We start from the raw sequence: 12,876 nt of genomic DNA, 5'->3' as shown, positions 1-12,876 counted from the left end.
GGACAGCAAACCAACCAATGGACCAACAATGCTATTGTAACTAAGACTACCATTAAGAATTGTATCGGATGAGCATCTAATATTGTGCGAATAGTTGACTGATTTGAGTAAAATTGTAGATGAATGAGTGCGCCGAGTCCGGTGAGTGGCCAATGCGTACCTTGATGGCACTGGGCACTTCCAACTAGAGGGGAAGGTTCTTTTAATATCGTCAGAATTGATGAAAGAGCCATCAAGGTCAATCATTACTCCTGCCTCTCATACTGCAACTGGTCACTCTTCCGAAGCTTAGATGCTCATTTCGACTTCGAAAAAAGAGAAGAATAGGCCACCGTCAGGCCAAAACACCATGATTAGTCATCTTTTATATATATATTGTTACTGTTTGTCGTCTCAATTCGGGAATCAAACGTGGTCAAAGCTGACCTATACACGATAATCTGCACTGCCTTAGTAAGTTTAACCGGACCATGGGAGTGTTTACTGACTGTATGTAAAGAACAACCCTTTCGACAACAGCTGGCACCAGAAACCTTAAGTACCGACGCCCTTATCTACAAATCCCACGGATGAAGGAAAGGTCGATATCGTGTAGTAGTACCTAAGTAGGTAGTCATCCGTCTAGCCCTACTGACAAAATTGTGCCTGACGTTACGCTTCAACCCCTCCAGGTCATGTTGATCGGTGCTCCTCTCCCGTCATTGCGACTGTATGTGAAGATGCATAACAAGCTTGAAATTGCAGTTTAGCGCCTCCCATTCGCTCTTCAAAATCTACATTGGCTGACCGAGTAGCTAGAAAAGAATACTCGAGGAATAGGCCTAGGTCTTTAACATGGCCAGAAGCGCATTCGATCGATCATCGCCTTACATTACGGGATTCACATAGGGCACCTATATGCTTTTAGAAGATCATTCGTAAGGATTGTAAGGATTGTAAGGTAAATCCTCGTGGTTAGATTACTAACACATTCATCGCGTGAAAGGAGCCGCCAACAGCTGGTCCTATTATGGAAATCGGCGCGACCTATCCGCATAAACCGTTCGCATAATACTCCGCTCGGAATTATGGGCCATGTCGTCGGTCAACTTGTTATACAAGACTAGGACATTCGGATGCGCCTAACCGTAAGCCAGCCTTATTGTCCGTCCTGTCACATGTTGAAGTCCCACAAATTATCCCGACATTCGGAAACCAACGCAGAGTGCCGAGCAAAATGGATGGTATGATCTCTAGATAGAATATTAAAAAGGTCCCGAGGATTTCAAATCGTAAATTGATTCTTTACGTGGTAATATAATATATTGAGAGGCTGGGGTTGTGAATGGATGAAAGATGATGCATTGTCCAGGGGGAAATTTTACCCCAGATCTGCACGTCGCGGCGATGCTGCCGGGACATTTGAAGGCTTATCAATCCATATAAAGCCAAAGCTTGATATGTACCTAAGATAAGTCCCCTTTCCCCTTGCAGATGTATAGATGGAAGCTTACAATTTAAGTCCAAATCTGAAATGAGGAGATAATTTTAGAGCACTACTAGACCATCTTGGGTAAGGTTGATAAAGAGAAAAAAAGGTATTTCAGAAAGGTATTTGGGAAAGATATTTATCTTGTAAAGTTGTCTTGTTTTCAAGCTCTAGGGTTGCTAGAAAGCTGAAAAGGGTAAGCTTTACCAAGAAAAAATTGCCGATCTGACTGGGGGGTCGCGGCGTACTGCGGGGCCTAGACTTATGCTTGAGCAAATTCAACCAGTAAGCACACGTAAAAGCAATTTGTGCAACTGGGAAAGCTGCGCAAGCTACGGTATAAAATACAGGGGTTTACAGGTGAAAGTGGTAAGTTTACAGGGGTGACATCCAAGTTAAAGTTTGAACCACAATCGAAACCATCTTCGTCATTCCTTACACTACGTATTTGCCCATTTTCCATTTTTCATGTTTCAACTCCCAAGCCCACTGAAGTCCACTCACTCACTCTTTTTTTCCTTCTTTTTCGTTATCAATCCAAACCATTCAATCCGCGCTTCAGTTGGCCACCAAATTAATCAATTCTTGACTATCACTCCTTGCTTTTTGCACGACTTTTCTAATTGTGTGTAACTAGACCTAGCAAGCTAGCGACTAGTCAGGTAACTTGTAAATGCGCTGAGGGTCGCATTTAGCCGCCTCAATTCAAAATCGTCTTGTCAGTATCCAGTCTTTGACAGATCGCCATTTCAGCCCTGTCAATCTTCGAATAGCCCCCTGGTATCAAAACTTCAAGTCCGTTTCGAACCTTCTCCCTCTAAGCGCAGATCCCGAATATTTCCTCGCCAGTCCTAAATAATTCTATTCAAGCCGGCGATTGATTGGTATTTTGGTCCGATTGCCACCGTTGACACTCTTAAACAATATAGAGGCATGTTTGCGCCGGCCGTCAGATAGACGCATGCAGACAATCACCGAACAAAAGAATACGTTATACCCTCTCCATCAATTGTAATTTCGCCGCTCCAATCCATTCGAGACTCCCATCGCATGCGTAATCATCGCTAGACACTCGGTATTCAGTCCGCCCTAAATATTCCCATGATGCCTTCAGCTAGACGAGTACGCCTCCTTATGATGGTGGCACTAGCTGCCGTCATCACCACCTTATTTTTCACATCACAAATGCGATCGACTATTCCCCATGATAATCGAACGGTGCAAGATTTCTTTGGCAAGACCATGAATGGTCTAGGTCATCAACAAGGCAGTGGGCAAGTAGTAATGAGCGGCAAGGGCACAACTGTCGACTCGACAGTAAAGGACAAAGACGGAGATGGATCAGTAGACGAAGACGACGAACAATTGGCAAAGGAGATGTCCGACCGATTACGAGCTGCCGAACAGAAAGCCAAAGATTTAGCCAACGCGAAGGCACCTTTAAAACCAGATGCGCCGAGCGAGGTTGTTGGTGTTGGAAGCTCTGCTGGGGGACAGAAGAAGGGTAGCAAGGGTTCCGGTACAGGGGCTGAGGGAGAAGAGGCGGAGTCCGACGAGGACCGCGAAGTCGAAGCAACCCTTAATAACATTCTTAAGAAATCACCAGGTAGGTCCAATATGCTATCTACTATCTTTGTCATAACTCACATGCTTTTTAGTTGTCATCTTCTCGAAAACATACTGTCCTTTTTCGAAACGAGCAAAGGGTCTTCTTCTTGAGAAGTATTCCATCGATCCCGCCCCTTACGTCGTCGAGCTCGATGAACATCCCTTGGGTAAACAACTACAAGCAAAGTTGGGTGCCACAACCGGGCGCAGAACTGTACCTAATATCATGATTAACGGCAAGAGTGTCGGGGGTGGCGATGATATTGCCGAGCTAGACTCGAGGAAGACCCTAATCGATAAGTTCAAGTCTATGGGAGGAAAACGATTATCGATGAAAGAGCGATTCGTCGGGAATGCGAAGGAGAAGCAAGAGTAAAAATGACTACAATCCATCACATCAATAGCTACTTCATCCCAGAATAGGGCGAACTCGGGAACATGGGATATGGAAAGCGGTAATGTAATTGGACCGCCGTGATCTGCATGTACGGCGTTGGGGGTTTATTTCCTTGATAAGTGCTATCACATTGGACATTTTGGGTCTCGCACGCTAAGGACCAAGACGAGGTCTTGAATCTTAGGTTCTAGATCTGTTGCTCTAGGACGTTTCGGTGTATAATAATATGTCGAAGCACGTACATGGCGTTGCTCGAACGCGTGTATATGCACTGGGCTTAATTCGGATGGGATCAGTTGGTGGGACTTGTAGTTATTATACTTAACGCAGCCCACATACTATTTGAAGCAAAGAATGTCCTCCTAGTGTTCCGCCAGGAACTAGTCCACTGATGATATAATTCTGGTAGGACGATGGGTATGATTTGGTAATCTCTACAGGTATTTTGTACGTCCACAAGAACTCGTTCAAATCCGCCGCTACGTCTAGCTATGGAGCAGTACAATCTCTACCTAATATCTTTATCTGTCATTTCGCTCTACTATATTGTTATTTAACTTTTACAGCAAGGATTCCATAACCTAGAATGCAATAGGGGTCACTACATCTATGATCGTTGATCTTTACCCGGCTACTCGCCAACAACCTGAGGCCTCATCTTTGTGGGACGACATCACTGTCAGAGCTATATAATGACTACTAGATACCTAGGTCTACGTAGTCTCAAAGTGTGATGAGACCTATGGGAGACTATCGTATACCTAGAAAAGGGTTTGATACAAAAGGATTCCGTTATAAAGATCTCATTCCTTCCATTTCGGGAGGCTTAACATCAAATTTGACCAAGAAGCTTACTAATTTCATATACCTAGTACCTAGTAGGTAATATAAACGAGGCTCTTGGTAATGTTAAGGTATCCTTAGATAAAATAACTAATACTTAAACAAGTTCTGCATTGATTTCGATGCAACCAACTTCTCCTGAGGGATTTCAGTTATCTGAACAATAATCAAATCATTCGCGTATCTCGGGTCGACTCATCAAGTTGTTGAAAGCTACATTCGAGGATATCCAGTATCATCAAAAGAGCTCATCTCAGTCAAGCCACCTAAGAACCGAGCAAATAATGTTATTTTCCATCCCGAGGGTCACCTGAGTTGCCTCAACGGTTTCACAACCTTTAATTTTCTTTTTACCCCGCCTTCGTGTCTTCATTCTTCGTCCAAAGGACCATCTTTCAAGTTGTTGTATGTGTAGGTAGTAACTACAAAAATGATCATACAATAGCCAGGAAGATGTCAGATGACCAGGAGAACGTCCCAGTGGGACGCAAGTCGGGTGAGTGCGACTACGCCTGAGTATGTATGTCGTGATAATTATGCTAACAGGTATGAAAAGAATCTCCAAAAGCCCCCTTTGTGGTCCCACGGAAACGTATCGAGAAATTTTATAGACATGAACTCGAAATAGAGGAACTCATAAAATCAATCGACCCACATAACCAATATCCGGGTGAGATTACTCTTTTATATGGTCATGAAGGCATCGGAAAGACCGAGATGGTTCTCGAGGCTGCCTACCGTATCCACGAACGAGACCACGACTGCGCAGTCTTTTGGGTTGCGACCACCGACCTCAGCAGCTACGGTAGGCTCTACCGCAAGATCGGACACCAACTCGGGGTGGAAGAAATCTATGGCCGTAATTTCGATCCCAGAATATTAATCAAGGAAGCCTTTCAACGTATGCAAAGCTGGCTCATCATAATCGATGATTTTATGCCTCCCTATGCCCAAGATATTTCATTACTACGCAAGCTTCCTCATTATGATAGAAATAGTTCTATCGCTCTCATATCTCGTCTTCATCACAATGATGAGGAAGACATCTTTCGCCATTTTCGTTTTGGAAGATATCCGTCTTTATACTTTGATCGACAGATCAAAGTAACCAAAATGGGGATTGAGGAAGCAAAGGATATGATCCAACTTAGGTTAGGAACAATCCAAGAAGACGAAAAGGAGATAATGGAAGACCTGTTGATGCACTTGGAATGTATCCCCCTAGCAATAAACCAAGCATCCGCGTATATAGCATCCAACACGGATGTAACGATATCCCAATACATCAGCACTTACGAGTCGGCACAGTCTCAGCTTGAGAAAGATCCAAGACCCAGAGATGAATTTGTTTCCCAGCTCGGCGAGTTCAGAAAGCTAGAGGCAGAGATAGTCCAAGAGTCGGGGCCCATAGCCACAACTTGGCGTATATCGTTTGAGCATATTTTGCAGACCCATCCTGACGCGTTGGAATATCTCAAGTCGGCGTGCCTTTTAGCCAAAAGCGATATTCCCCTATCCCTCCTCTCCAAGCCTTCAGAGGGAGAAAAACTGACTAAAGCAATCGACACGCTTAAGGCATACGGATTCGTCATCGAAGGAAACAAGCCAGACTCTCTTGATATTCATCAATGTGTTCGCTATCTCATGCGCGATTGGTTACGAAAACGGAAAGAGTTTGAACAACGGGTCGAACTTGTGATTCAACAACTTACCGACAAATATCCACCCCCTACATATGAGAATAGGGATATTTGGATGGGCTACCTACCACACGCAAAGGAAGCGCTAGAACTTCAAGAAAAGTTATCTGACAAAGGGGATAAGCTCCTTTTCAGGGTTACGGCGAGTATTATTATCTTGGAAAGGGACTCCAAGACCGTACAGTACTACAGGGAAATTTTGAAGAAAGAGAGGCAGAGTCTAGAAAGAGACCATAGCGATACAATTGAGATGGCATCGCATATTCTTCACCGCCTACAGGAAGGCCCCCTAGGTGATCGACTAGAGCGAAGGAAAGAGATTCTTGAAAAAGATCGACTGGAAATGTATGATGGCCTGGAACAGTTGCTTCAAAAAGCTATCTGTTGCGAAGCTAACCCTTCGATGGATACAAATGCTCTTGTGGATGATACCCAAGAAGTGGGTACTTCAAGAAGTACTCTCGAAGTCAAACATGACAGCAGTCCGGAACCAGAAGTCGACCTGAATGACCCCGGTAATGTTGATCCACAACGACCCGGTAGTGAAGAAACATGTAAGCCGGACGCAAGTTTGACATTTAACAAGAGCTCAGTAGATGATTCAGGCAGTACAAGTGAGCTTGAAGAATCGGAGGATAAAACCTCGTTTTTGGATTTGATATGTATGTTCAGAAGCCCTCACCTCTGTGACAGATCTGAATACTGATTACAGAAATAGCTGTTCCTCGGACTCTCCCAGAATTGGTTGACATGATTTTCAGCTTATTTGGCATACCACCAAGTATCGAAGAACCGGTATCACCAGGCATGACTCGCATAAGATACAGATGTGTAAGTCGTTGTTGTGTAAGCGAAATATGTATGCGTATTGATATCTAGCCTAGGAATGCGGAGCGGTCCTCTATTACGATGTTCTGAAACATGGATTAGGAAGTCCGGCCGAGATGGAGACGACTCTAACAGACGCTGGCTCCATACCACTTCATAATAACAGCCCTATAGTTAATCACCCAGCCGGTTCCGGCCAGCCGCAGAATCCCGGGCCACCGTCAAGCCCTGCCGGCTATTCTGCTACTAGCGCAGGTGTCCCCCGCCAGGGCGGTCAGCTTCCGGGTAAACAGACTACGGGAAATGCCCAATCAATGTACTTGCTGCTTTTAATTGACGAAGGCAAACCATTACATCGTTATCATGAGCAAAGTCTTCAAAATACGTTCAATGACAAGGAGTTGTTCGAGCTCTTACGAGACAAATATAAGAAGCTTAGAGGACAACCCTTGTTTTTCACATTACGGAGTGTGAAGTCGGTTTCACTAGCTACTGTAAGTCCTGTAAAGGTATAAAATGCTATATATTTAGTTGCTAATGTATGTATTCAAGTTCCGAATACACGACCCTGATAATAAACTTGCCGAGCTACACGAAAGGGATTTGATCTGTTCAGGGCAGGATTGTGTTTGTTTCCCCCCTAAAGAGAAAGCCGGGACCACAAATCAGGAATATCGCTGCTCACCAGTGCCCGAAAACAGTCCAGATCGTCATCCAGTAATAAGCCGAAAAGAGCTCACACATTACTTCAAAGAAAATCACACTTTTACGAGTGGAAACAAAAGGATATACACTCAAGTTCCAAAGAAGACGGAGCTGCTTAAGCGAGACAATAACGATGAAATGAGCAATGCTTGGGGGATCTATTTTGAGGAGGGATGGCATTGGAGAACCATCTACCTTCTTGTATTCTTGACACTGTTGGGGTCTCTGACTTTTGGTATCGTATGGGCCGTGGTACAGGGGAGTATAGGAGACGCATTCACAGCAGCCTCATTCGGAACTTCGGTCGGCGGTGCTTTCATTGCTCTTCTGGCATGGCGAAGCACGGAGGACTAGATCGCCGTCGTCTATGGAGAATTTCCTCCGGGGATCTCACTACTACTGATACCGGTATCAGTAGAGCTGCCATCGACAACGCTTCTCTTTTCATTTTCTTAGCCGCATACGATGCAACACCGACTAAACCATCAGGCAGGTATACAAAGTTGAATTTCTCTTGATTTGTGCTAACGTTTCCTTTTCTGCCTAGATAACTGCGCCAATCAAAATCTCTCTTAGTAGATATACATCTTGCTAGAGACGAAATCATCTTCATACGCGGCATGTTTAGGGAGCCAAGGTTGTACGTACCCTGACCGCCTACTCCCGACGTCGCCTAGACTACAATTGATGTCATGTTGAGAATCGTGCTTATTCTGGCGGACGACGGCAGAGTAGTAGGGAGCAATAGATCAGCAGAAGACGAAACATTGCAGTTATCCCCAACCCCCTGCCCCGACCCGGCTTCGTCTTTCTTGCAGGTGGTGAGTTGAAAGCGATACGACTGTGCGATGGCCTTTTTAGAAAGGTCTATGCAGGTAGGAAGGCCAGCGCCTGGTATGGTGATGCAATCGTTTTGGCAGCCGCAATTATCGTCGGGGGAGCTCACCAGATAGGAGCCAACAAAATCCTGGCCATGCAGTTTGACCGACTTCCGTCCCCATTCTCGTCCTAGACAACCTGGGTTACTGACACTGACGGTAAACCCGCAGTTGACGGAGCATGCCTCGTCATCGCAGAACTGGGCCCAGATGCTGCCCGTGGTGAAATTGGAGAAGATGGTGCAGATGAAGAAGAGGGTAAGTCTTTTGGTGGGATACAAATGACCCATGTTTTGAAGATGGGCTAGTAAAATATTATAAAGGGGCGGGTCCTAAGGAAAAAATGATTCACATGAGTTCCAAGGTTTATATAAAGGTTACCTAGGAATCGCGATTGATTTATATCTTAGATGTGTAGTTCCTACCTCATGTAATAAATACTCTCATTCTGCCGCAACTTCATTTTCGTGTACTCATCACGTAATACCTGTACGACTGGAGAACACCGAGAAAACGTTCAGATCATGTTAACTTATTACGTACCTAGACTTCCTAATATTATAGAAATAGGTAGATTGGGAATTATAGATCATACGGTAAACACAAGGTGGAACCCTCCACAGAAAAACATGAGAAAACTGTCATATGGTGTTTGTTTCGAGGTCATGAGGCTCCTTGTGATATAGATACAGAGTACAATCGGCGTTGTACGGAGATGTTCAACGTACACCGGGCATCCTGCAACATGCATCAAGAGAGTGTTTATCCATACTTAGATCATTTGTCAGTTTCCTTCTTCACTACGATACTAACCTTATTCAATCTCGTAGACGAATGTATGACCACGATGATGGATTTGAGGCACGTACACCCTGTCTCTTCTGCAGAGGCTAGAATACTCGATTTCACATCGTTCAAACTTATGATTCCTCAATATCACATAGAAGGAATGATCATCACGCGAGAAAAAGAATCTATTCGCATCGAAACAGCCAACGATCTAGTACAAACGCCAGCCAACCTCATCCACAAACTACCGCAGCTCTCGTTCCGTCGTATACGCAGCTGATTTATACGAGCTCTCCTCCTGATCTGTTACAGTCACACCGCGCCACGTGCCGTCGTGTTTCGAGAGCGTCATCTTGCGCGTCGGGATATGATCCGAGATCGCGACGCCGACCTCGACCTCCATGCCCATCTCCTTCCGATCCGCGCCGCCCCCTAAGCCGGCCACGGTCAGGAGCTCGAGGGAGGAGTCCCTTTCGCTACGCTTGTAATCGTTCGGGCCTTCACTGAGCACTGACCACTCCTGCTTGACGCTGATCTTGTTGCGGGAGTCGGGGCCGAGCCGGTTGGCAGACGACGGGCCGTAGTTGAGGGTCGAGCCCATATTCCGCGTCGTGCCGAAGATCTTGGGGAGCGCGCGGCTGAAGAGCGAGCGCACCGCGGGCATGCATGCGCATATGATGCCGACGGGGACCTCGATCGTGGACCAGTATCCGGTTTCGACGTAGTCCTCTATGATAGGGGTTAGAGTTACCCCTGGAATTGGAAAGTAATAAGGGGAAAGAGAGGAAGACTTACGAGTGAGATTTTGGGTGTCGCCGAAGTGGATAAGCGTGTATAGACGGATAATGCTAACAACCGTGATGCTGTGGAATGAATTAGCGAAAGCTCTCGTCAGTTGGGGGCCTCCGGATCAACTTACAAGAAACCCACAGCAAACATAGCTATGATCTGAAGTCTTTTTCTGAGAGATAGGGATAGCCCGAACAATGCCGGTAAGGGGAGGACGATGACGGCCAAGTCCAATGCGATGTTTATAGCCGCAGCAGACCATCCCAATATATTGATACTAATACACTTCGACTCGGTTTCGCCATCCCAAAACGTCCACGCTCCAGATATCGGATTGCATTGGAAGATAAGAAGAAAATCGTAGGTGAGAGCGTAGACGAGGTTGCAGGTTATAAGGGCCCAAGCGCAGATGCGGAATGAACGCTTCGGAAACACCTTAAGGTAAAAGAAGAGAATCGAGATCTTGGTCAGAGCTAGTGCCGTAATGTACAATAGTTCATCGAAGAAGTACAGCTATTCCCCGTTTTAGTAAGAGTATGTTGCTTCGTATGGAAGGTAAAGGAGTTACCAACCTTAAGGATCTGGGTGATGGAATCGTGTGGGACAAACCACATGTCCAATCCGAGTCCGGCTTTGGAAACTAATCGACTCTTAGCATAAATACTATACTTTCTAGGCAAGGAGACTCTTACTAGGTACTGATAGACACACGAACGCGATTTCGAGGGCCTACATAGTAAGTTAGAAAGGGGTAGAGGGTAAGAGTTCGAACTGATGCTGACATACCATGACCAAGCACATCACCGAATCGTCATGACCCCAATCGTGCGGCCCAATAAATCTCGCCATGCATCGCAAAATAAACGCCAGAAGGCCAAGCGCGCCGAACACAATCGCAATGATCTTAATAAGAGCGGTCCTGTCCTCGCCCGGAATGCCGCAGGTTTCGGCCGAGAATTTCTTCGTCGCTGGTATCATGAATCAGCTATCGAAACAAGCCAACCCCCATTCCACGATATCGACTTACACAATTGATCACGAATCGAGCAGCTCGCCGTGACGCACTCGGTAATATTGGCCAGGAGGACCGGATTGGTACAGATACAAGTCGCATTCGTAAATGTGCAGTCCGATTTGCCAACTTCACTCGCGAGACATGTTAACTACACAAATATCAGTCAACCTATCTTTACCTAACACCTTTCTAGAGGGATGATTCTCTCTCTTAACTTACACCACAGGCGGGAACTCCAGTAAGGTTGAGAGCGGCCAGCGCTGGCTGCAATGCGCCGAGGCAGAGCAGCGACAACAACGAAAGGAACCGCATCCTGCCGAATCGCCAACACAATATGCAGGAGATACCTCAACGGGGGGAGAGGAGAAACGAACGGCACCGCAGAACCGCCAAAAACAGAGAGCGGAGAGATTTAAAGGAATGAAACCCCGGGCATCGTACGTATCTCGGGTAAGAAGGAGTAGAAGCAAGAAAAAAAATCTACAACAGAGGAAACCCAGAGCCACGTTTTTGCTGGACGTGGGTAGAGGCGGAAGCCAACTCGGGGCGATCCCAGGACGTCAGCCCGATCCCTGCTGCCGTTTCCTTCAGTCTGATGTCTCATGTTTGACAAGTAGAAACGATTCGCCCGCGCGAGCTTTGGTGACCCAGCCTTGTGGGACGTTACCCCCGACCCTCGTGGGTGGTATGGGTGTCTTCGAGCTTGATGTGACGACTAAGATACAGCTAGGCTCGAAATCGGCAATATGCCGGTGATGATAGGCTACCCCTGGATCTTTTTCATCTTGGCAAGCTAGGTCGTTCCCATCACGCCCGTAAGCAATTTAGCTGCCAGGCATGCCGGATCAGGAGATCCCACCCCCGGATTCAGAGATTCGGGGCTTGCGAGTGTGATAAAGGAGACTTGCTGACGTGTGTGCGACTCGGCGGTTCGGTGTTATTGTTTTGTTGTGTATATTAAGGCCGGGATGGCGCCTGGAAGATGTCCGCACGTGTCGATGAAGTGACATCGTCGCGCTCGAGTCTGTTCGCACAAGCTTCGAGAAGCTTTAATTCTCATTAGCCCCTCATACATAGCCGATCGACTTAGTAATATTAGGGAGATCCAACTAGGCATTTAGTTGCGACGAAGATTAGATGTAATAATGCTTATTTCGCGTAGTTAATATTGATGCAACCTAACCTATATGGTCGACCGAAATCCTCCATGAAACATATGCAGGTACGGAGTATGTTTTTTCTTGCAGCGTAGCATTCTTCAACTTACGATCTCATTGGAATGACACATCGAATCAACATCGGAATCGAGCGTTTGACAGAGAGCATAACTTTTGTGCGGCTCAAAGCTGGTTCCTGACCAGAATCACATTAGGATAGCGTGTGTGGAGCTGAGTAGGTGGGCGAGATGCCGGATATAGTTAATGTCCCCGCGACGGCGCCGTAAGCCTGCTGCTGAAGATTTGCTATCTGCATGGCTCTAACCTGGAACAGATAAGAGCATATGCCGGCGTTGAGACGGCGTAATGAAATCAGCGCTCTAATAGGATCCGTTCCGGTAGTTGCGTTGCTTCTGTTAGCTACGAGCCCCAGAAAGCCGGGACCACACGATGAAATATTGCAAGGTAAGCGTTTATAAAACTTTGACAGCAACCCGCTTGGAGTTTCAAAACATCTAGATCCGGTGGATCTCACTTCATCATCCTATATATTACTGTAACAAGCCATGATCGACCAAGCTTATCCGATGCCCAGTGCCGTCGAATATAGCGAAATAGCTTCACACGAGCTTTCTTCTACACTACCGTATACTTGGTCTAGTCGCGAACCTGCCAAGTCAATTTCTCCAGAAGCGCTAA

At 46.1% G+C, this 12,876-nt stretch overlaps 4 protein-coding genes across 4 annotated transcripts; 2 read left to right on the top strand and 2 right to left on the bottom strand.

The window, feature by feature from the left end:
• The first annotated feature begins 1,868 nt into the window (after nucleotides 1-1,868).
• Nucleotides 1,869-3,837, top strand: GGS22DRAFT_153605 (glutaredoxin). The gene is made up of 2 exons (XM_047959875.1): nucleotides 1,869-3,074; nucleotides 3,127-3,837. Exons 1-2 carry the CDS (start codon nucleotides 2,570-2,572, stop codon nucleotides 3,450-3,452), a joined length of 831 nt encoding a protein of 276 aa, XP_047823133.1. The 5' UTR covers nucleotides 1,869-2,569; the 3' UTR covers nucleotides 3,453-3,837.
• An 868-nt stretch (nucleotides 3,838-4,705) lies between these two features.
• Nucleotides 4,706-8,045, top strand: GGS22DRAFT_69662 (uncharacterized protein). The gene is made up of 5 exons (XM_047967837.1): nucleotides 4,706-4,812; nucleotides 4,873-6,678; nucleotides 6,735-6,847; nucleotides 6,901-7,338; nucleotides 7,397-8,045. Exons 1-5 carry the CDS (start codon nucleotides 4,770-4,772, stop codon nucleotides 7,901-7,903), a joined length of 2,907 nt encoding a protein of 968 aa, XP_047823132.1. The 5' UTR covers nucleotides 4,706-4,769; the 3' UTR covers nucleotides 7,904-8,045.
• A 1-nt stretch (nucleotide 8,046) lies between these two features.
• On the bottom strand, nucleotides 8,047-8,882 carry GGS22DRAFT_69663 (uncharacterized protein). Its single transcript, XM_047967838.1, has one exon. It carries the CDS (start codon nucleotides 8,715-8,717, stop codon nucleotides 8,223-8,225), a length of 495 nt encoding a protein of 164 aa, XP_047823131.1. The 5' UTR covers nucleotides 8,718-8,882; the 3' UTR covers nucleotides 8,047-8,222.
• Nucleotides 8,883-9,386: 504 nt separating this feature from the next.
• Nucleotides 9,387-11,598, bottom strand: GGS22DRAFT_69641 (uncharacterized protein). Its single transcript, XM_047967836.1, has 8 exons — nucleotides 11,240-11,598; nucleotides 11,033-11,168; nucleotides 10,792-10,973; nucleotides 10,698-10,734; nucleotides 10,578-10,645; nucleotides 10,136-10,518; nucleotides 10,012-10,079; nucleotides 9,387-9,945 (listed from the first exon to the last, which is right to left on the bottom strand). Exons 1-8 carry the CDS (start codon nucleotides 11,330-11,332, stop codon nucleotides 9,461-9,463), a joined length of 1,452 nt encoding a protein of 483 aa, XP_047823130.1. The 5' UTR covers nucleotides 11,333-11,598; the 3' UTR covers nucleotides 9,387-9,460.
• Nucleotides 11,599-12,876: the final 1,278 nt, after the last annotated feature.

Source organism: Annulohypoxylon maeteangense (genome assembly GCF_022496945.1).
Source record: "Annulohypoxylon maeteangense strain CBS 123835 unplaced genomic scaffold GGS22scaffold_2, whole genome shotgun sequence".
Lineage (NCBI taxonomy): Eukaryota > Fungi > Ascomycota > Sordariomycetes > Xylariales > Hypoxylaceae > Annulohypoxylon > Annulohypoxylon maeteangense.
Note: the sequence above shows the minus strand (reverse complement) of the source record. Positions and strands in the feature narration are given on the sequence as shown.

Excerpts from the sequence above, each read along its gene's own strand:
- GGS22DRAFT_69641 (XM_047967836.1), bottom strand. The coding sequence starts at position 11,332 with ATGCGGTTCCTTTCGTTGTTGTCGCTGCTCTGCCTCGGCGCATTGCAG. Across the intron at positions 11,169-11,239 it reads CTGGAGTTCCCGCCTGTGGT|TTAACATGTCTCGCGAGTGA; the intron begins GTAAGTTAAGAG and ends ATATTTGTGTAG. Across the intron at positions 10,080-10,135 it reads ATGTTTGCTGTGGGTTTCTT|CATCACGGTTGTTAGCATTA; the intron begins GTAAGTTGATCC and ends TTCATTCCACAG.
- GGS22DRAFT_69663 (XM_047967838.1), bottom strand. The coding sequence starts at position 8,717 with ATGGGTCATTTGTATCCCACCAAAAGACTTACCCTCTTCTTCATCTGC.
- GGS22DRAFT_153605 (XM_047959875.1), top strand. The coding sequence starts at position 2,570 with ATGATGCCTTCAGCTAGACGAGTACGCCTCCTTATGATGGTGGCACTA. Across the intron at positions 3,075-3,126 it reads CATTCTTAAGAAATCACCAG|TTGTCATCTTCTCGAAAACA; the intron begins GTAGGTCCAATA and ends CATGCTTTTTAG.
- GGS22DRAFT_69662 (XM_047967837.1), top strand. The coding sequence starts at position 4,770 with ATGTCAGATGACCAGGAGAACGTCCCAGTGGGACGCAAGTCGG. Across the intron at positions 4,813-4,872 it reads CCCAGTGGGACGCAAGTCGG|AATCTCCAAAAGCCCCCTTT; the intron begins GTGAGTGCGACT and ends AGGTATGAAAAG. Across the intron at positions 7,339-7,396 it reads AGTCGGTTTCACTAGCTACT|TTCCGAATACACGACCCTGA; the intron begins GTAAGTCCTGTA and ends TATGTATTCAAG.